The sequence below is a fragment of the Larus michahellis genome, chromosome 4 (genome assembly GCF_964199755.1).
Source record: "Larus michahellis chromosome 4, bLarMic1.1, whole genome shotgun sequence".
In the NCBI taxonomy this organism is placed as follows: Eukaryota; Metazoa; Chordata; class Aves; order Charadriiformes; family Laridae; genus Larus; species Larus michahellis.
The window spans coordinates 25270751-25293180 of NC_133899.1; the positions used below are offsets into that span (position 1 = coordinate 25270751).

The following is a 22430-nucleotide window of genomic DNA, read 5'->3' on the forward strand; positions in this document are numbered from 1 at the left end:
CATTTAGTTTTCATCCTCATAAATACGGGAAACATTTTTGTTGAATTTTCTCTTTATCAGGAGGGTTTTGTCAAAGTCTTATGCAAGATGCCTTGTTTTCAAAGTTGGTTCTGCATGAATTGTAACTTGTTTTCTAGGTCGTACTAACTTATAAAGGGGAAAATGGCTTTGGCAACTGATCCAGCCTTCTGCTGCCAAAGTTTAAATATTACTCCTTTGTGAAAGTGATCACAGAAAGTATTGTATTAAAAACTCAAAGGATTTCTCTGAACACATTGAAATAGCTGAGCGTGAGCCAAGTGTAAATCAGGCTTGCATGTAATTTTTAAAATTTCTTTGCTAGGTTTTGATGGATATGTTTGATCAGGATGACATTGGTTTGGTTTCTCTCTGTGAAGACGAGCCCTCTTCTTCTGGGGAACTCAACTACTATGACCTAGTGAGAAACGAAATTGCAGAAGAAAGGCAATATCTGCGGGAGCTGAATCTGATAATAAAAGTATTTCGGGAAGCTTTCCTATCAAACAGAAAACTGTTCACACCTAATGTAAGTCCTTTAATAGGTTATTGATGTGTAACGCTAGTTGCTCCATTAGCAGCCATAACATATCAATATTACATTCACTGCGTTGGAGATAGAATTAAATTTGATTTATTGTATGTCAGTGCATAATGAGTGTTGACTGTATATGAAATACAATGGAGGAATTGCCATTAATAGTATGAATCGTGTCCACTAAGCTTTACTCGGAGAGCAGCACTATTCCCTGTCGGATGCCAGCAATAGCTGGAGTCCTTTTCTCGTGTAGGTAATAGTTATGCTTTTGCTTAGTGTAAAAATTAACATTTATCTACCTGCATGTACAGTGAATGCAGACGAATGCTTGAATTGACGTTTGAAGTTGGGGCACCCCTGTCTGCAGAAACTACAAGTACAACAGCCCTTGGCTCTGGTTTCTCTGGCATACGTGACTGACTGTGAAGGGCATCATGCTTTGATAAATTATTGAAATATTCGATTGAAATTGTATGTCTGGCAGATTCCGTTTTCAGGATGCTGGAGTCTAAAAAGGAAACAGTTCTTGTAAGAGAAGTAATAATGAGAAATTAGTGAATCCTGTGGGAGGAAGGAGAAAGGGGACCAGGGCAGCAGAACCTGAACTGTGATTTTTAGGTGATACCAGCAGGTTAAAAAGAGAGGCAGCAGGAGACATTCCCATTACAGCTGATAGGATCCCCTCAGTAGCTGATAGGATATCGGAGAACTGTGGAAATGTGAGGACAGAATTCACATGAAGATGATGGGAGGAGAAGGGAGCGGTAGTTTGGAGCTGAGGAATATTCTTTTGTTGTATGGGAACGGGTATGAGAAATTTTGAGATTGCTTGTTCCCACGAAGAGACTGCCATGGTCTCGGGGCTGGCAGGAGGTCAAGCAAGCTCGCAGTGCTAGGTTGGGGCAGAGAAGGCTTCCAAGAAGTGTGTTTCAGAGAGGTCAGAAGAAGAATGCAGGTCGTTGGAAGGGGCTGCCTAGTTGGGTGTGTTTGTGGTGTGTGAATTTGAAAAATCTAAAAGTAGCATTTGGAAAAGGAAGCTACCGATTATTCCTCTGTACCCAGGTAGTATTCTGCTAAAGTAGCCAAGTAGCTGCTTGAGTTTTACCTGTGGTTTAGAGGATCTGACCTTGGAGCTGCTTTAGATTGCCTCCTTCCTGTTGCGTCCTGAGAGACAAGAATCAGCAGAGGGGAAAATAACAGCTGTGAGTTGTGGCTGAAAAGGCCAGGCGTTTCTTTCCAAAGCCCTGAACAGCCTGTACCAGGGCTGCCGCTGCTCCGGCCTGGGAAGGATGGTGTGTCTGCTTTCGCTGGGGTGAGAACTGTGCAAGGCTGGATGTGCCCAGGCAAGCCCGCAGGCCTGGGAAGACCACGTAATTTAACTTTCTTCCTAGCTTTTTGTTGGCTCCTCTCCATTTACCTCTTGGTTCAAACTTCACGAAAAATGCTCCCATATTTACATAAGCAAAATCAATTATTCTGAACGCTACTAAGATACGTTTTATGTTTGCAGGATATCGATGTCATATTCAGCAACATTTCAGATATTCATGAGCTGACAGTGAAGCTTTTAGGATTGATTGAGGATACTGTTGAAATGACTGATGAAAGTAGTCCTCATCCTCTGGCTGGCAGCTGCTTTGAAGATCTTGCAGAGGTACGGTGTTTTGTCTTTTTTGTTGGATTGTTTTGGGTTTTTTTAAATCACTGATTGTTTTGTTTTCTTAGTATACTTTTGGTCACGACTCTGATATCTCCGATAAATCTGCAGTTGTAAAATGTCCTTTTAACAAGCTCTGAACGCAGATCTTCCCTACCCATTCTTCAGTAGGTAAACTAAAGCGTGTTTTCTACCCTGTAGGGATGGGGATTTGAAAAGTAACTACCTGGGATTGCTTACTGAAAGAAAGTGGTGCCTTAGTTTTTGTAGGCGTTGGTAACAAGCTCAGGGCTACCCAAAATTCATAGCAGTTGGTCGTAGATCTGCAAGATGAGTGACTTGCATTACGCTGGACAGTGAGGTAATTCAGTCAAAATGTGTTCTTTAATTCAGCCAAATGCATTGTTACACATCTGGAATGGGAAATGTTTCTGCAAAGCAGTGAGTCTGGGAAGGAATGAAGTATCAAAACAGACGTGCAACTGAACAGAAGGTCTTCAGTATTGTAGCAAAAGTGCTATTGATACCCATTGACCTATAAAATCAATATTAAAGAGTAGGAATACGGGAAGACACTGCATATGAATTCGGTGTGGCTCATACTGGAACATTATTAACAGTTATTTTGTCATTTGTTTTTTGTTTGTTTTTTCTTTTAATGGACATCGAAGTGGAGGAAGAACTACAGAAGAGAGTCATAAAAGTAAAGTTTTTGAGAAAGTGCTTTACAGTGAGATAGAGCTCAGTCTAGTCAAAATAGGATCGGTATATAGGTACTTTCACACCTGAAAATAGAGTACAAAGTGACTCTGGAATTCAGCAGAGAGGTGCACAGCAAAAAAGCAGTATCTGAAAGGCAACAGGACAGTTCAGCTTAGAAATACAGCACACCTTTGTTGGAGGAGCTAATTCTTGGAACAAAGTACTATGGTAGGCATGGAGTTTTTGCTGAGTTTGGACATGTTTAAATAGAGTCTGCTTTTTCTTGAGAGGTGTATTGAGCCCAGTTTTTTGAACCAAAATGTAAGGGTGATCATATAAACCACATGGACTGTATCACAGAGGAAATCAAATGAGATGTTTTGGATTGACAGAGAGAGAGAATATCTCAGATGAACCACATGGTGAATGCGAAGTTTATGGTTTCTATCTTAAAATTATGTTCTATGTAAAGAAAATGACAACCAATAAAACTTGCATTTCACTTTTACGTATGTTCAATTTTTAAAATCTGAGGATTGCATGACCACACCAGTACCATTTGGAAAATGATTACATTTTTGTGGGTGTGAGGAATACGGGTTCTTCAGCCCATGAGCCACTCACTTATGAATGTACCGTAAAGATAAAGTTTTCCTGGAGCTACTTCAATAAACCACTCACGTGACATATCCGTAGGAAAGTCCAGTTGACTAGGTCTTAGCTCATGAGTTGTTAAAGCATAGTAGCTTATATAATGATAAGGAGAAGCATTTGAACAATTAATTAAAGTAAGTAGCTATTATATTAAAACTGAAACAAGACTTGAAATTTGAAATAGTACAGCACTATCCTGGAAAACATACGTATCTCAGTTTATTGAAAAAGCTACTTTTAGACATCCTGTGCTTTAAAGGAACCAAATCCTTTTCAATGAGTAAAAATCTCACTTGATTTTCATTAACTGAAAAACTCAAGTAGGAGACGAAGAGCAGATCATTCTTCAAACCTTCTTTTTATGCAGGTAGTAAATTTGAATTTAATATTTCCGTTAATATGGAGCAAGACCTGCTTAATAACTAGGCTGTTCATTTGATCATCTCGCATGTTGAGATCATCTTTCTGTGTATATTTGCGAAAGGGATCATTAAAGAGAGATATGAAAGTGAAGTGTTTATTTGCTCTGCCTATCTTACTGCCAGGCTTGTTCACTTAGTGTTTCCATTACAAAGGTCCTTCGACTTATTTGGAAGGATAATTAAAAACAAACAACCCTTGCAAGCTGGAGTCTTCCTGCTTTGTCTGTTTTTCTGCATCAGATCTTGGGAAGGTTTTAACATAAATATTGCAGTGTTTTTGAGATGAGGAAGTATATAGGGGGAAAATAAAGCATTGTTTTTCCTGGTGTGGAGGAAATTAAAAGACTTGATGAGTGGGAGATGGATATTTGTTAATACACTGGTAAAAAAAATTTTACTTGGTGGTAACTTATACAGTTTTAACTACTACAGTGTGTTTTACTGATTGCCTTAAATAATCTCTTTAGCTAGTGGTGGGAGAGCCTCAGGACCGAGGGCAGAGGGTCTTTGAGCCTATTTGGAAGTGACCTTCAGAAGGCAGCTAATAAAACAAGGTTATTATCAGTAGATCGTAAATTTGTTATGCTGGTATTTGTGTTTCCATAGGAGAAGGTTTAGGTATCCACAAGGCAAAAAGTGGAAACCAGCGCTACAGCAAAAGAGGCTGAAACATGCAAACACCAATCCAGAACTATACACTGCATTAAGATAACTTACATGGGCATCAAGTTAATGTCTGTATATTTCAGTAACTTTTGCAATGCGTGCTGGCCCAGAAAGCCCCCCACAGCCTGGGCTGCATCCCCAGCAGCGTGGGCAGCAGGGCGAGGGGGGGATTCTGCTCCGCTCTGGGGAGACCCCCCTGCAGTGCTGCCTCCAGCACTGGGGCACCAACAGCAGAAGGACACGGAGCTGTTGGAGCGGGGCCAGAGGAGGCCCTGGAGATGCTGGGAGGGCTGGAGCCCCTCTGCTGGGAGGACAGGCTGAGAGAGCTGGGGGGGTTCAGCCTGGAGAAGAGAAGGCTCCGGGGAGACCTTCCAGTCCCTAAAGGGGCTCCAGGAAAGCTGGGGAGGGACTCCGGATCAGGGAGGGGAGCCATAGGACAAGTTGTAGTGGCTTTAAACTAAAAGAAGGTGGATTTAGACTGTATATAAGGAGGAAATTCTTTATGATGAGGGTGGTGAGCCCCTGGCCCAGGTTGCCCAGAGAAGCTGTGGCTGCCCCATCCCTGGAGGTGTTCAAGGCCAGGCTGGACGGGGCTTGGAGCAACCTGGTCTGGTGGGAGGTGTCCCTGCCCAGGGCAGGGGGGTTGGAACTGGATGATCTTTAAGGTCCTTTCTAACTCTAGCCATTGTATGAAGTGTAAAATCCCTTTTTTTTATATTAGTCTCTTGGGGAAGATAGCTAACGCGGTTTGTTTCAATCTTGTCTTCAAAAAACAAAACCAAAAGCTCCATACTGATCAAATCAGAATGGAAGAAACTGAAAGCACTTCTAAAATGCACTTAAAAGTTTAAAAAGACGGCACAGAATAAATATGTATTGGTCTGGCTCCCCCAGTAGATTTGTATGCAAGGTGAAGTTTTGAGAGCTCGTGTCCCGTGATGTGGAGGATGCTGCCATCTCTCCCTTCGTCCTACTACCTCTGGGTGAGCTGAACCCACACCCCATGGCTGACCTACTGCTTCTGCAGAGGTTTATGTTCAGTTTTGCTTGGCTGTTACGGCAAAGAGAAACTGTATATGCAGTGTTATTGTTCCCTGTCTTTAATTTGGATGTTGTAAAATAAGACCCCTTATTGTATTCTTGCAGGTAGTGGGCAGGCATGGAGTAAACAAAAAAAAAAAAAAAAAAAAAAAACAACCAGGCTGTAAACTGGATTCAGATTCTGCTTAAAACCATCCTGTTCAGTGAGAGCCTCTGATCATTTTCTATTCAGCTGCTGCTGCTCCTGACTTGCCAAACCTTCCCCCTCCTCTGGTCCCCCCTCCCAGATACAATCTAATTCGAATGGACAGCGATGATTAGAACTTGATGAGGAGAGTTGAGAGTGATGATTACAATTTGCATGTGAAAAGCGAGTGCATTCTGTGCCTCTCCTCCCCACAAAGACTTTAATTGCATCTGCCCCGTGAGTAAGGTAGGAAATCCCCTGGACCCTCTGCAGATGGAAAACTTGAAATTTTTACCCTGAATGTTCAAGCGAGCCCTTGTGGTGGTTGGTTCTCCGGAATTCTGCAGCCTGTATTCTGACAAGCACGACTGGGTTAAGGTGAAAAGAGGTATGCGCTTTTTCTGGGCATGGTGCCATCAGCACCGGATAACCCTGTGATTCATGAGTGATTCAGCCCAGTGAATCTGCAGAGACTGGGGAACAGCCTGACGGGCTCTGGAGCAGGTAATCTATGAGCAGGAATAAATTATTCCTGCAGAGATTCATGTACAGTCAGGTTTTCATCCCATCCTGCTGTAGTTTATAATAGAGAATCACAGCCAGATACTCCATCTAGAGTAGTAATTTTTGCACCTGAAGCCCTTAGAGGAGTTTCCTCCAAGACTTTCAGACTCGCTGTTTTGTCCCGGTGTGAGATATCTCCCCAACTTTCCAACATGGCCAGTAAAGTGTGCAGAAGTCCAGTGCTTATGACCGACCGTTCTTATGTGATGTACCCTGCAATAGTAGTGGTACAACAATGCCTCCTTTTGACAATCTCTGAAGTTCATCTCTACCTGCGCTTCTTTCCAAAGTGCCATTTTTTATTGGCAGAAAGGAGGTAAATTGCCATTCAGTTGACTGAAAGCAAGAATTTCTCTTCCTTCCCACTACTTCAGTGAAATAAAGCTTGTGTTAGTGACAAGTGTGGTGAGATCTGAGGAATGCTGAGAAAATGTTGTGTGCGTTTAAAATCTGGATGTGAAAACGGGTTGTGGTTTACTGAATATTTGTTTTGCAAAATCGATCTTTTCTTGAAAAGTTACACTTGTGTATCTATCAGCTTATTAAAGGAATTAATTGTACCAGCTGGGACAGAAATGTCTTGCATTCTTCATGTAGGTATATCATTCTCTGTTTTTATTCAGGAGCAAGCCTTTGATCCATATGAAACCTTGTCCCAGGACATTCTCTCTCCACAATTTCACGAGCATTTTAATAACTTAATGGCAAAACCTGCTGTTGCTCTCCACTTTCAGGTGAGTGCAAATGAGAAATAACTGAATTCTTTAGTTCTCATATTTCAAAGGTTTGAATTTTGTCAGTAATTCTTTACTTCCTACTGAGGAAGAAATCCACTAGATTCTCTCTGACCCATCCATAAGTCTTTTGCGGTGTTTTTTTTGTCCTCACATCAGGCTCTCTTGCTTGAGAATAGAGGGTGACTTCTCATACTTGCTGCTGCTATTTCTGTTTTGCCTTTTAATGCCAAACACAGGCACCCAGGCATAATATTTTAATTTTCTTTCATACAGATCCCAGGCCCTCTTGTTCAGCATTGAGGCTGGGACTGGCAGTTTTTCTCGAGTCATTTCTTAATAGGACCATCCAGCAAGACCATCTGTGATTTGTTTTTTTTCCATTTCTTATTGCTTCCTTCTGCCAGCGTGGCAGACCTATTAGACTGGTGTTCTGAGCACTTCATAAGCTGGATCATCTCACTCTTAAATACTACTTGGTGAATGAAGTAAGGCCCTTTACCTGCCACCCTAGAAAATTTAAAGCCCAAAGCCCTGTTGCAGATTAAATTGATAATTGAGTCATTTGACAGTGAATCTGGCCTCTTTTCTGGCTCTCCTCACCATAGGGAGGTTTGGGCTTTCCTAGGGATGTTCCTTCACGCTTCTTCTCCAAGCTATGGAGCGAAGGCGGAGGTCCAAGCTCTGGGCCATGACCTGTCTCTGGCAATTGCAGAGAGATGCAGCCAGAAATCTTGCATGGGAGGGAGAGATCATTTCCGAAAGGCAGATCAGGTAATTCAGTTTGTGTTCAATCCATCTTGATACGGAAGATGGCAGGGATTTCACCATCCTTTGGAAAACCTCTTACAACCTGAATTATTGTGTTAATTAACCGCCGGGAATGGAAAAAGATTTCTAACTCATTCTTTATGTCACAAACTTGTGATTCTCAGTTTCTGAGGGAGAGGAGACACAGATACAAACTTCTTCAGTACTTGATGAGTCCTCCATATTTCTGTGGTGTATTGGGTGTAAATTGAAGCACAGAATACATAATTGGGACGAGAGGATGTTAGAGGGAAGCTGGTGACAAGTTTAATGGGTTTTATGAGAGTCCTGGCTGATCTTTAACATTCCAGTGTTTCCTTTAAATTCTGCAGCAAACTGTGGCCCAGGGTGAAATGTGTTATTTTGGAAAAGGGTATGAGATTTTTTCAAAATATATTCAAGCATTTTCTGCATTCTGGGATGTGGCTGTTGACTGGGGAACAAGGTGTGCAGCTTAGCTACAGACAGTGCACTATTTTTAGGTGTTGTCACCTTGAACTAATGTTATTAATTGAGTTCTGCCGGCAGCACTGAAATATAAAGGTGCTAGGGATTGCGATATGAGTGCCTCTGCGTGAATTTAAGGATGCTTATAAAATGGCTTGTGGGTAACCTGGTCCTCTAGCTTCTTACATTTGATTTGCTATTTCTGGCAAAAAGATGGACTGTCCAACTGGTTACCATTTTAAGGAGGCTATTTGTGCCAACATTTGTTGTGGGGTTAGGGGTGTCTTCAGAGCTGTGGGTTCACTGGTGAGTATGGATCAAAATCCACGCGAAGCTGGTGATGGAAAAGGATGCTTGCAGTGCCTGGGAGAGGGTGTTCACAGGTTTTGTTTGCTTTATGTCAGAGCATTTATGCGTCTCTGAGTCTTACAGAGAGTCTCATTAGACAAAAATGTTTTTGCAAACTATTGTCTTCCTTACTACTAGATGTAAGCATAGAGTAATGTAGATCAGCAGGGGACACCCTGGATGTGTCTGGCACAGCCATCTTGCTCAAAGCAGTGCTAAATTCAAGGCCTTGGGCCTTGGCCAGTCCCATTTTGAGTATTTCAGTGTAAATAATCCTGTTTATTTTTCCTTTTCAGTCTACTGCTGAAGGGTTTAAAGAAGCTGTACGATACGTCCTCCCACGACTCATGCTTATCCCAGTCTATCATTGTTTGCACTACTTTGAGTTACTACAGGTAAATGAAACCACATTCTTCTTTCCTGCCAAAAACATTTCTTAATGTGGAGAATCTGAGCTTTACATAGGCGATTTGATTTTACTTACTGCTTCTGAGAATTAAAAGGTAGGAAAACGTTAATTTGACACTGGTTAGTATGTCTGAAAAGTAAAATTCTGTAAAAAAAGAAAATCTTCGAAAGCCTCTGTTGCTCTGATATGAACACTTGAAGTAACTATATTTGATTAAACACACCCTTAGTGAACTTGAGTTCTAATATAGTTTAAAATGTAATATGCAAATCTAATTTCTTCTTTCTTCCAGTTCTGAATTTTTTGGTCCGTTCAGAAAAATCTAAGCATAATTCAGATCAGTATTCCCTGTCTGAAGTCACACTCCAGTTGTAGCTCAACTGATCTTATTTTGGGGCTTGGGCAGGCATCTCCTTTTCAGCAGAGTCAGACTGTTCTTAATGTTCAACCGTTTGTCCCGAATCCTAAATGGAAGAGATATGGTAAAAAAATACCATTTTTCATAGAATACCACACTTTCTCCATATTGAGGAATGAAAATAAGCACTATTATTTCCTTATTTTCTACTGTCTAAGAAATGACATTGATGAAATGTCAGGCTTTATGGAATTCTGATTCAGATGATAAAAATTTATTACTGTAGGACGTATTTCAGGGGTCTTACCATACAAGTTGTTTAGGTTGGCATCTAGTCTGTATTCATGAGCAGTTCTGCCTGTTGAGGCATTACTTATTTTAGAACAGCCTCTATTGGTTTGACCACAGATCGCTCGCACATATTTTATTCTGACGTGCACTAGGAAGGTGGTTCACATCAGTAGATATTTCCCTTGGGTATAAAAGCTAAAAGCCAAAAAGTAACTAAGCCTGTATCTATTTGCTTACAAGCAAATGTTTTTGCTGTGAGTTATGAGAAGAGAGGCCAGCAGTCAGCAGAAATTTAACATCTGAGATCTATAATCATCATTCTTGAAAAAGAAAAAATAACGTTGCTGTAGAAAGCGCAGTGTCTTGAAAAATACTTAGATCAGAGCTTTTTTTCAGTAGCTGGGGATAATGTAAAAAAAGGCTTCTATTTGCCCCACAGTGTTGGGAGAGTTTGTAATGCTTATGAGGGTAAGTGAATTATTAACTAACTGGGATATATGTAAATTAAACAGGTGAAATATCCTGTGGCTATAGCTGACATTTTGAAATACCAACACAAATGACGGGTTTGAGTTCTCAATGTAAAAAGTGATACTAGCGCTGTGGTACAGGTCTGTTATATTGTCTTGCTTTGTATTTCAAAGGATTTACTTATATGAAGGAAGAAAAGGAGACTTTGCAACATAGAAATTATGTATAATACAATCTAAAATTTTCTCAAAAGAATCTCAGGCCAAAAAATAGCAATTGTTTTAAGACGAGGTCTGTAGTTAATATCTGACACACATACTCCTTTTTTTTCTTTTTTTTAAGTTGGTTTCATTATGTCTACTGTGATTTTTTTGCATATCCTCATTTTGATAAGTAAAAATAAGGATGATTAATTTTGACTCGTGAACCACACATCTCCAATATATGGATTACCAATATTTTGTAGAAAGGTTTAAATCCAAGTGGTCTCAATAAATTTCAAATATTTAAGCATTCAGTTTAGTAAACAGTTAACAAAGCTTAAAAAAAACCCAACAACCTAAAGCAACCCTAACGGTCGGTGAACTTTTCTCTAGATTACTGCACTGTCTCTATTGAGAAGAGAAACTACATTGCCGTAGTCTCAATATTTGCCTTCATAAAGCTTACGTTTCTATAAGGACATTTTCCAAAAAAAAATAAACTGGTCAAAGAGCTGAAGGGTGACAGCAGAAATACGGCGCGGTTCTGCCAGCCTTGCTGTGAAGTGAGCACTGATAGCTTCATGGATACATCTCTTTCAAAATAGTGTAAATTCCCTTTCTGTAAGGGTCAGTTGCATACAATAATTCCCTGGAACTTCTTAAAATGTTCTTCTTTCACGTTTAGAAGACATAATTGGATTAGTGACCTGTATTATGCTGAAGGTCAGGCTAATTAATGACCCATTGTGTCTTAAAGCTGGGAAATGGAATGCATCAGTGTGAAATTAAAGACTGAAATCACATGCCGCAGCTTTGGGAGAATCTAAACATTTAACTGATTTTACAAGCTGCGTAGCGTTTGTCCGCTTTTTAGGGAAACATTAAAATGTATGCCTTATTGAGCAGGGTTTTGTGCTTTTTCAAAACTTCAGATTAAATGCTTTGCATGCAAACTTGGTAGTTTTTTCTTCAGTGACAGGAAAGGACGGTTACTATTTATGTTTTAACCCATGGCACAGAGAAGACAATTTGGTTTTGATGGCCTGTCTTAAATCTGTAATGCTGCAAGAGTCTTCTGTCTCTTGGGGCTCTGAGTCTGCTCCTGACTCCCGTTAATATTGATAGGATCGGGTTATACATGCACAGTCTTAAATTTCCTCATGTCTTTGAAGAATGAAGTCTGGCAGATAGTGCAGAAACACTTTGTTGTTTCTTTTATTTGTTTTTAACTTGGATAACACAGCAGGCTGCTGCATGAAAGATAATATTAGGCAATGCCTTTTTTAACTAGGGAATTTTAGCAGTGAAAATGATTAAATTTGACCTTTATCCACAGTATACAAGATTTCTGAGTAGAACTAGAATTCGGGTGCAGAGGCTGATGCTTGGCTGTCTTGAATCTTTCTAACCTTGTGAGGATTGAGCAGAGCAGAAATCTTAAATAGCACTCTATAGCGAGAAATGGTAAAATGAAATCTTAAATAGCACTCTATAGTGAATAATGGTAAATACAGTCTTCTGTTGTGATCGCTTTAGTTGCAGGTTTAAAATTTTAATTTTATGTTGTACTTAGAAAACATCCTAAATTTATGCACTGATTTTTAAAAAGCAGAGTGTTTTTAGGGATAAAGAAACTATTTATTCAACAATATTGATATATTATAAACTGTTGTACTGCTTCTCTGTTACCATTGTGTTTGTCTCTAGGAACCTTTGTTGAAAAAGACCTAGCGAAAAAGGAAGCAGAAAAGCAACAGAATACTCATTATTTTCGTGGCTTCAGTAGGGAGAGAAGCTACGATTGAGACTGTTACTCCCAAATAAGGTTACTAAGCCCTTCCTATTCAACTGGGAGATAAATAAAATAACGATTTACAGAACCAAGCTGCAGAATTTTTCTTCTTGGTGCAAAAACCTGATGCAGGATCTGCATCAGAGACTCTTTGCCTCAGCAAGAGGCAAAAGGGTTGGATGTTGTTTGGAGACTCCCATGTTGAATTTCTTTGGTTTGGCAGCTTTTCATTGATCACCAGGAAACTGCCTTTGAACACCTTGAGTCAGAGGCAGGCCCCATGTCACTTTAATGTTGCTTGCTTGTTCAAGCACTGACAGAAAATGGACCTGCCGTACCTTGAGTCAGAATGAATGACGGTAGCAAAGGTTGAAGGAAGCCACGCTAAAGAAATGAAACTATCTTGAAGGACAAAACAGTGGTAGCAATAAGAAGTTGTTAGATCTTGCAGTCAGGTAATCTAAATATATTCTGATTGTGACATCCTTAATTGATGATCAGTGTATTTGGGTTTAAAACACTATGCTTGACATTTCCAAGCATGAACACCTTAATGCAGGCAGTGTGGAGGAGAGTTTAATGTTTCATCAGATGTTCAAGCTCCAGGTATGCTTTCATAAATGTGTCCGTTGATACCAGCATTCCAGGAAAACATTATTCATTGAAGCCAGTGCAAAGAACTCAAGGAGTCATCCAAATCCGGAGCAAGGTGCCTGTTAGGGAGGTCATTAAAATCCGGCACGTAAGCAGAGGTCTGATCAAGTCCATGTTCAAGCCCGAGAAGGCTTTCCTCTGCTGACTATAGAGTGTATCCCTCCTCTCACTTGCAGGCAGAAGATTATTCCTAATTCTTGCATGTGACTTGCTGTGTTGTTATCAAGCAATCCGAAACGCATGAAATTCTGCCTTTTGATCTTTTCCGCTGTTACCTAATCATTGACTGACAGAGAATCCCCGGTCAGTATTCTACAGGATCACCACAATATAATTTTTTTAAGTGAACAGCGTTCTTCATTACTCTTTTCTGACAGTTTTCTGTACAATAAGTTGAATAGTTAATATTCTCAGTTTATAATCAGTGGTATTTTAAATACATCTGGCATAAGCGGGACCCCATTTCCTAAAGGTTTACGTATTTTTTCTGTCTGGCGTGTTATGCTTTTGCATCTGCTGCTTAATCGGAAAGATGTTTGTTAAGAACCGGCCTTTGGGAAAGCAGGTGTTAGTCCAGAGATTACAGAGAATGAGATATGCTTCAGGGAATCTACCTGATCTTCAGGAATCTATTCACTAAGGGGTAGAAATGGATTGGATTACATCCAAATGTCAGGTTTTTTTCTTTTTTAATACAACAAAAAAAGCAAAACATGCCATTTGATGTGTTAATTGCCAAATGCAGCTCCCTTTGGAAAGGGGATGGAAGAAATTCTGCTCAGGACATGTGAAGAGAAAGAGTATTTTATCAGACTCAGTAGCTTTTCCCACCTTTAGGATTTTGCATTTGTCATCTTTTCACACCATTTTTATGTTCCATGCATTTCTGTGGCCAATAGTAAGGAAAAGAAGGGTTTACGGAGAGGTAGAGATTTTTCCCTTCCCTGTACTGTTCCTCAGCTCATAAACTTCCCAGAAATTTTTGGCCATAAAACTTTCATTTCTCTAATATACAAGATGGAGGTTGTTTGGACACTGAAAAAGAAAAATTTTAGTAACTTAAATTCCATGAAGAGAGTGGACCAATCTGGTCAAATCCTGTTCTCTCAATTACTTTTAGAGGAAGCTACATATCCTTGCTGAGGGAACGTAGTGGGGAAAGGAAAAGAAGGCTTCTGCCATGCTGAGTGATTGTAAGTAAGATTTCTCTTAAAGTATGTAGGTAAAACAGAGTTTATGCAAAACTGCATGGCGTATTGTCTTGATTTTGCCCAGCAGTCTATTTGCTTGAATTTTCTTTTAAAAAATTCATAGGATCTTGAACACGGAAGGGGTTAAAAAGAAAAATCTCTTTTATTTATATCAGGGGTATTTTAGGAGGGATCACCTTCAAGAACCAAAAAGAGGAACTCTGTGAATAGGTTTTGCTCTAGGCGTATTGCTGCCAAGTGTAAGGAGATGATCTGAAAGCCTGTGGAATTTCCTAATTCAATAAGTTTCTGCCTAGTGGTAGAGACAGATCAAGTCTTTATAAAAAGAAAATACGCTGTTTCTCACTGTCTTTACATTTTGCTATTAGTAGCAAATCTTGAATTTCAGATTTTTATTTTTTTTTGCACTGTGCAAAATTGATATTTCTTTATGAAATAGATGAGTTTGCTGAAGATGGCAGAATATAGGTAAGAAGGAAAGAGAGAATCTTGGTCATTTTGTCTTTCAAATTGGCTCTGAAATGTTGAGATTAATTGACTCATTGAAGGAATACTACACGTAGTTACATAAAGCAGCATTTAATTCTCAGCTATTTCAAACCTCCAAACTATTTAATAAAATCAGTTGTGAAACAGGACGTTGTTGAAAAGGTAACAGGAAAAACAGTGTCTGACAATTAGCATTGGCTCTCCGTAAAAGGGTAGAAGGTTATCTTTCTAAACTCCCTCCTGCTCTCTCCTGTTGAGTATCTACTGACTTTCCTGAATATCTGACAAATGTCTTCAGTGAGTGGTTTTATATGCATAGCGAATTTTGAGCATGCTTCTAGTAATAACTCTTTCATTGACTTGAAGTCATTGACTTCCCCAAGTACTGTAGGTAAGTGTGTGAGAGCGTTTGTCAGTCTTCCTCCCCTTCTATAAATTAGACAAATCTGAAAGAAAAATGTTTGTTATGTCACAGCAATTGCAGGAATGCAGTGAAGACGAAGAGGATCGGGAGTGCTTAAAACAAGCTATTACTGCCCTTCTGAACCTGCAGTGCAGCATGGAGCGCATTTACAGCAAACACTCCCCAAGACGTCGGCCTGGGTAATAATCCACAGAACTACCCCTGGTTTCCCAAAGGTGGCACAGAGGGACATAAATGATGTGGAAGGAATTGTAATTTTTTTTTCTTTTTAGATAATGTGCATATTTTCCTTTTCAAGGCATGTCTTTATGCCAGTTTTCATTGTAAATGGAGTAGCAGCCCAAAACCTTCACGGTCCATGTCTATGAATAACATCAATATCTTACAGTTTCCCTAGCTAAAGCAGTGCATGTGGTTTATTTGGAACAATAAATTTGGTTAGGGCATGTTTATGGCAAAGAAATCATGACACAAACAATTAATTTAGTTGATTTTTTTTTTTTTGATCTCTTGGGATAGCAAATGTGCAGTGTGCCCATTGTGACTTTTTCTTTTATCCATTCAAGGGAGCCGGTCTATCGCTTCTATAACCGACAAATAAGAAGCAAGCACTTGGCCATCAAGAAAATGAATGAAATCCAGAAAAATATTGATGGCTGGGAAGGCAAAGATATCGGGCAGTGCTGTAATGAATTCATAATGGAAGGTGGCTTGACGAAAATAGGAGCCAAACATGAACGCCACATCTTTCTCTTTGATGGTCTAATGATCAGCTGTAAAACCAATCACGGTCAATCACGGCTTCCCGGTTACAGCAATGCGGAGTATAGGCTGAAGGAAAAAATAATCATGAGGAAAATACAGATTATTGATAAAGATGACACATCGGAATATAAGCATGCTTTTGAACTGGTGTCTAAAGATGAGAACAGTATAGTGTTTGCTGCCAAGTCTGCTGAAGAGAAGAGTAATTGGATGGCCGCTCTGATTTCCCTTCAGTACCGCAGTACTCTGGATAGGATGCTCGATTCGGTGTTACTACAGGAAGAAAATGAACAGCCACTGAGATTGCCCAGCCCAAACGTGTACCGTTTTGTAGTAGAAGACTCGGAGGATAACATCGTTTTTGAGGACAACTTGCAAAGCAGGAATGGCATTCCTATCATCAAAGGAGGAACGGTTGTGAAATTAATCGAAAGGTTAACATACCATATGTATGCAGGTACCCTGTACATTTCTTATATATATGGTTTTTAAGGTCATGCTTGTATGGGTGATTAAAGTAATCCTTTTATTTTTTGTTCAGTTGGGTTTTTTTCTGCATACAGTTAAATGTAGAGCAAGATTTGCAGGATAAAAACCCAAAACAGTGTCTGTTATTAAATCAACTGGCTTTGCTGGCAAAGCTGTAAGAGAATTTTGGGTATGCCAATCCTTCCCCCCCCCCCCCCCCCCCCCCCCGCCCCCAAAAAAAGGTATCAGTGGCCTAATAGGAGCCACTGGTATGTTTCCTGAGGCTATCATGGTTGAAACAGTGGTGCTGTTAGAGACTGTGTGACTGTGGAGGAAGAAAAGGGTTGGAGGTTGTATTTATTATACTTGAACCTGCCGCTTTGTGAAGTCCCTCAGTAGGAAAGGATGCAAATCACAATTGGCATTCTTCAGACTTTCCTGTGAAATACTATCTTAAAGCCGCAGAAATGAAACCTTGGAGCAGTTACATGAAGTGCTAATGTTGGCGAAGATGTGTTAGATCTTCGGTTTGGGGTGAAAAGGATGCACTGAAAGGGGATGCAGTGAAGCTGACAGAAGGATGCTGGTGGAAGTAGTGTGTGGTTTTTGTAAACCTTCTCAGATGGTAATGGTCTCCTTTGTGCTTTTTACAAAACCTCCTGGTATTTAAGTGAGCCTTTTTTGTAAAACTAAGGCTAGATAGTGTGGAGCTGTGTATTATTTTTTTTTTTAAGGAAAAAAAGTTAAAAAAATATTATTTCCCATATGGAAGTATTGATGCAACTAGTTGGTACGCAGGTAATCTGTAGTTGTGTTGTCTGTGAGCCCCAAGTCATCCCTTTCTAAAATGTGACGGGTTTTGTTGGCTTGTAAACGTAGCTCTTTTCCTGAATGAACTGGGATTTTTGGGTATTAGTTTGCCAGCGTAGCCAGCATAACTTCAGTTTTTATAGCGCAGGTACTTGCCACTTTGGCTTTGGGAATCTTGGATGAAAGCATTGCCTGTTGGGTTTCCATGTGTTTTTCCCAAACAGTTTTTGGAGCCAAGACTAACAAAATCCACTCCCTCAACCTCCACAAGGGCATTTTGATGACTAACAGCACGTGGAGGGACTCTCACCAGATCTCGGTGGTGCTTTTTTTTGTATTTAGGTCACGATTTTTTAAACTGTCAGTTTATTGTATGCTTGCATTCATTTTGGATTGGTTGGAAGCAGGCTTTGCTCCAGCACACAGGCTCTGCATTCCCAGAATGAGCTCTGCCATGGAAAAGGAGTTCCCAGTTGATACCAGGATACCATGGGAGGTAGTAGATGCAGAGTTCATAAACTCTTGAATTTAATTGCAAGCCACTATTAGTAACACATTGCTTGCATTTTCTATTTTATTGAGAATGTCATTTACAAAAATGAATAATTTTTAAAATAATGTAAAAGAACCTGCAGAGGTTAGAGAGCAGAGTAGCAGCCCCCATTTTAAGAGAATTGCAGATCTTGTTTGCAGAGCAGAAATGCTACCTGCCTGTTCAGTGCTAAGAGGGAAATTTACTTTTAAAATGTCATAAATACTACAGGAGAGTGAATGTAGATGTGACGTGGAAGCAGAAGAGGCCAGCGCAGGACTAGGGTGCAAACTCAGCAGCATTGTCACAGAATGAGTGCGCTATTACTCTTAGCTTGCAAGCATGTTCCTATATATGGATCCCTTAAAAATGTTGAGCAGTGCTCTGCAGGGAACTTAAGCCTTCTTAAAAGCAGTGTTTGTCGTAATCTTTTCTGGGCTTATTGGAAGATACTCGCTGCCCACATGTTGGAGACTGCTGGTGTGAGCTACCTGCACCTAATGCTGGCAGACTCAAGACTATTTTGAAAGCAGCAAGAAAAAAGAAGCTCCCAACAACCCCAAGTCCACCCTTCTGAGTGAGCGTATGCACATGTGCTTCTCTAGGCTTTCCTGTATTTCAGCATCCATTTGCTCCCAGGCAGCTCTGGAAGCTGCTGTGTATCACACAATAGCAGCATAGTGCCTCTGTTACCCTTGAGAGGGGGTCTGCTGCAAGGGATCACAGAATCACAGAATGGTTTGGGTTGGAAGGGACCTTAAAGCTCATCCAGTCCCACCCCCCTGCCCTGGGCAGGGACACCTCCCACCAGCCCAGGTTGCTCCAAGTCCCGTCCAGCCTGGCCTTGAACACCTCCAGGGATGGGGCAGCCCCAGCTTCTCTGGGCAACCTGGGCCAGGGGCTCGCCACCCTCATCATAAAGAATTTCTTCCTCAGATCTCACCTAAATCTCCGCTCTTCCAGTTTGAAGCCATTACCCTTTGTCCTATCATTACATACATGTGTAAAAAGGCCCACCCCAGCTTTCCTGGAGCCTCTTTAGGGACTGGAAGGGGCTGGAAGGTCTCCCTGGAGCTTTCTCTTCTCCAGGCTGAACCCCCCCCAGCTCTCTCAGCCTGTCCTCCCAGCAGAGGGGCTCCAGCCCTCCCAGCATCTCCGGGGCCTCCTCTGGCCCCACTCCAACAGCTCCATGTCCTTCTGCTGTTGGTGGCCCCAGAGCTGGAGGCAGCACTGCTGGGGATGCAGCCCAGGATGCAGGGGGGCTTTCTGGGCTGTGAGTGATTGGGACTAGATGGTGACCCTTCGTGGCTTACAGTAAAGTGATTTGTTACCAGCTTGCTTATTCATGGTCTAAGAAACTCCGTACAAGAGAGTGGAATTAAGAGATGAAGGGAACAATATTTTTCCTTTAATACTTCCAATAAACAGAGTGGGCCTAATAAAACATGTGGGAGCTTGTGGATAGACACGTCTCATGGTAACACACCTACCACAGGGGTGAGGAGCAGCAGGAGGGAGGTGTGGTGGCTTGTGGAGATGCAGCGTCTGTAACTGCTGCAGGTATTTGCTTTGTAAGGCCTTTGCTGCTTGTCCTGTTGTCCCTGCTGGCTGCTCTGCCGAGGGCAGTCGGGTGCTGTAGTGGGGTGGCTGGGGAAGGGGTGCCATCCCCACTGCTGGAGATTTTTTAAGAACAGGTAAGACAAACGTTTTTCAGGGTGGTATAGGTATTTTTGATGTCAAGAGAGTAGGCAGCCTAGTTCTACCATGTTTTCTTTGTCTGTATGAAACCATGGAATAGCTGCATATTCAGGGAGTGTAAGCCGTTCTGTGTGCCAAGACTGAGACAGAGTATTCGAGGTAACATAACATGTGCAGCTGAATACTTTTACAGGAGAAATGCATCAAAGAACTACATGAAAATTTCACAAGCAGTATCATTTCTGGTGTTTTTCAAATTACAGTGCTTAACTTAACACTGTCTTTTCCGCCCTTTAAACTTTTTCTGTGAGTATACATGTATTTTATTTCTGATATTTTGCAGTCGGATAAAAAAACCTCTTAATCGTTTTCTTATTCTATCTTTACAGATCCTAATTTTGTACGTACCTTCCTTACCACATACCGCTCCTTTTGCAAGCCCCAGGAATTGCTGAGTTTACTGATTGAAAGGTAAGAAGTGATCATCATTGCTGAGGGCATTGAAAGGCTTTGCATTCATTTACCTGCTCCTTTTCTGCTCGGGTTCGTAGTGCCGTGTGGCACGTGTTTTAGCGAAGCTCATAAAACAGTAACTTTTAAAACAGGATTCAGCGATACAAGTTTTTAATACAAGCTTCCTTTTCCCGGTTTGTTAAATTAACTACCTGAATTAAGTATTAGCTGGAGTCTTGGTGTGCCTCAGCTGTGGGCTGGTAATGTTTTAACTGCTTAACTTGATGATGAGAGTGTATCTGAGTGTGGCTGAGTCTCGATGCACGTAAGAAATGTTCTAAGCAGTTTGTTTGAAAGGTGCAGACTCTTAATGTAAACAGCATTTTAATACAGTGTGATAAAGCCGCTCTTAAGCTTTCTTCTAATCTTCACTTAATCGAGCTAGCAGGTAGTTAAAAACCTTATATCCTAGTCTAGACATCTTGTGATGACCGGAGAAGCAGCGAATTATCAGGGCGAGAGCTGGGTGTGTTAGCACATAGCCAGGGGAGGAGGGAATTCCAGGCAAACTGGATATTAGATGAGTGCTTGAGTTTCACCGCGCTGAGTTTGGTTTTTTTTTTTTTTTGAATGCAATTGCTCTTCGTGTCCTACATAAAAGGTTTGTGTTTTATCTTAATTGCCATCAGTTTTTTGGTACTTTTATTCATAGGTTTGAAATCCCAGAGCCGGAGCCTACGGAAGCAGACAGGCTGGCAATCGAGAAAGGGGAGCAGCCGATCAGTGCAGACCTCAAGCGATTTCGCAAGGAATATGTCCAGCCAGTACAACTCAGGTTTATTTGCTTTTAAATTGGTTCTCTTAAAGCCAGAGTTTTAGTTCACTGATTATATGGTGATCCTGGAGACAGTAATCTCTTTTGGAGACTGCTGTGCTGTCAAATAGGGACTTACTGCTGTCTGCAACCAGACTAATATCCCAAACCATGTTCTGATTAGTCATACTGACTTCTGTTGTTGTTGCAACTGTACTTTGGTTCTCTGCCGCTCACAGCTGTGATCGCCACCCACAAGAACGCTGTATGGCTGCTATGTAAAGCGGGTGTGGGTGAGAGATGTACAACTGCAAGTGTTTCTGCCTGCCTTTTGAATGGATTCCTTGTTAAGAGGCCCTATGAAGATAGTTTCTCTGTTCCCATTTTTTTCAGTCCCGCTGGTGTTTTACTCCCTTTCCCAGCCCCGTTGATGCATTTGCACACAGACAGGGAGACTCTTGTCTGTACCGCACATTGCAGCAGGCTGCAGTGAATCTTCAAGGTCGTGCTGACCAAGCTAACTTGGGAAACAATTAAGCGTTTCTGGCATGAATGAGGCTAATTGTTTCCCTGATAGGGGAGACAGTCAGGAGGAGACACAGATCACAACCAATATTTTCTCGAATGACTTTTATTCATTAAACTGTTTTTATTAGTAGCATCAAGATGTTACTATTAATGGCAGATCACTGTACGCACAGTACACCCAGTTATTGCCTTACCACACACAGTCATTCCTAGTTACTTGTTTGGAGCAACAGCAGTTTACTGAAAGTGAAGGCTCATCTGACATGCCAGTCAGTACCTTCAAGGTAGGTGTTCAGAAAGTCACTTCGAGGTCCTGTTTTCATCAGATACCTGTGTGCATATATATAAAAAACCCCAAGTCTGTATGTAATGCTGTACCGTTCATGGATATATAGCCGCCGCCACCTTCTTGGGTGTAGTCCAAGTTAAACAGCCTCAGTGCGACCTTCATACTTGTGTGTGTCCGTGGCATTGTACAGATTTATCAGGCTCTTGGTGTTCTCAGTTTATCAGCTCCTGTGGGTTCAGCAGGACTACTGGTCTCCACAGTTATCAGTGCTGGGGAGAGCTTCACGCACTGCCTCTCAGCGCATACTTTTCCTCATTTCAGCTTGCTATTTCCTGGTAACTGTTTCTGCATCCATCTGCATAGGTGCCTATAGAGCCCCTTCATAGAAACTCACGCAGAATGGGCTTTGGTGACATAACTGGCTCAAGAGTTTAAATATTGTTGTATTGCTTTTGTTGCTATTTTTTATAGCCTCCCCTCCGGACTAGCCTTGGGGACCTCCTCGCAGTCCCCCTTGGCATGGTAGAAATACATCTTCCTGCAGCACTGCTGACAGCCAGAGCTGAGCAGGACAAGTGGTTACCAATGAACTGGAACCTGTCGAAAAGCTTGAGGCAGCAATTAACCATGTTTCTTGCTATTAATTTCCAAAATCAATTTAGCACTTTTGCCTTCATATGTTATGTTTGAGCTATATGAAACATCTGTCCTGTTCTAAAGTTTCCAGGGTCTTTGGTTTCTTTCCTTGTTTGAGACATTAGGATACCTCTTATCGTGACAGCTACTCTTTGCTGCCTAATTTCTGCTACGGTTGGTGAGCTGAGTTCGTTTACAGGTGCCTGCTCGATGAGAGATGCGGTTTAAAGCTGCTATTTAATACACACCCTTCTGTGGCTTATAGTTAATCTTTGAATTCAGGAGACGCTACCTGTTTCTAGCAGCTTGAAACTCTTAACTGTGTTACAGTTGAAAATCAGTGTCTG

At 41.1% G+C, this 22430-nt stretch overlaps 1 protein-coding gene across 2 annotated transcripts in view; it reads left to right on the top strand.

The window, feature by feature from the left end:
- SOS2 (SOS Ras/Rho guanine nucleotide exchange factor 2) overlaps positions 1-22430 on the top strand; it is a 55515-nt gene that overhangs the window by 18853 nt on the left and 14232 nt on the right. For both annotated transcript variants that reach the window (XM_074583575.1, XM_074583577.1), the window contains 8 exons: positions 344-547; positions 2067-2210; positions 7073-7183; positions 9085-9183; positions 15142-15269; positions 15657-16312; positions 19753-19834; positions 20529-20651. In XM_074583575.1, coding sequence (XP_074439676.1) covers positions 344-547; positions 2067-2210; positions 7073-7183; positions 9085-9183; positions 15142-15269; positions 15657-16312; positions 19753-19834; positions 20529-20651 — 1547 coding nt within the window. The remainder of the gene's footprint in view (positions 1-343; positions 548-2066; positions 2211-7072; positions 7184-9084; positions 9184-15141; positions 15270-15656; positions 16313-19752; positions 19835-20528; positions 20652-22430) is intronic.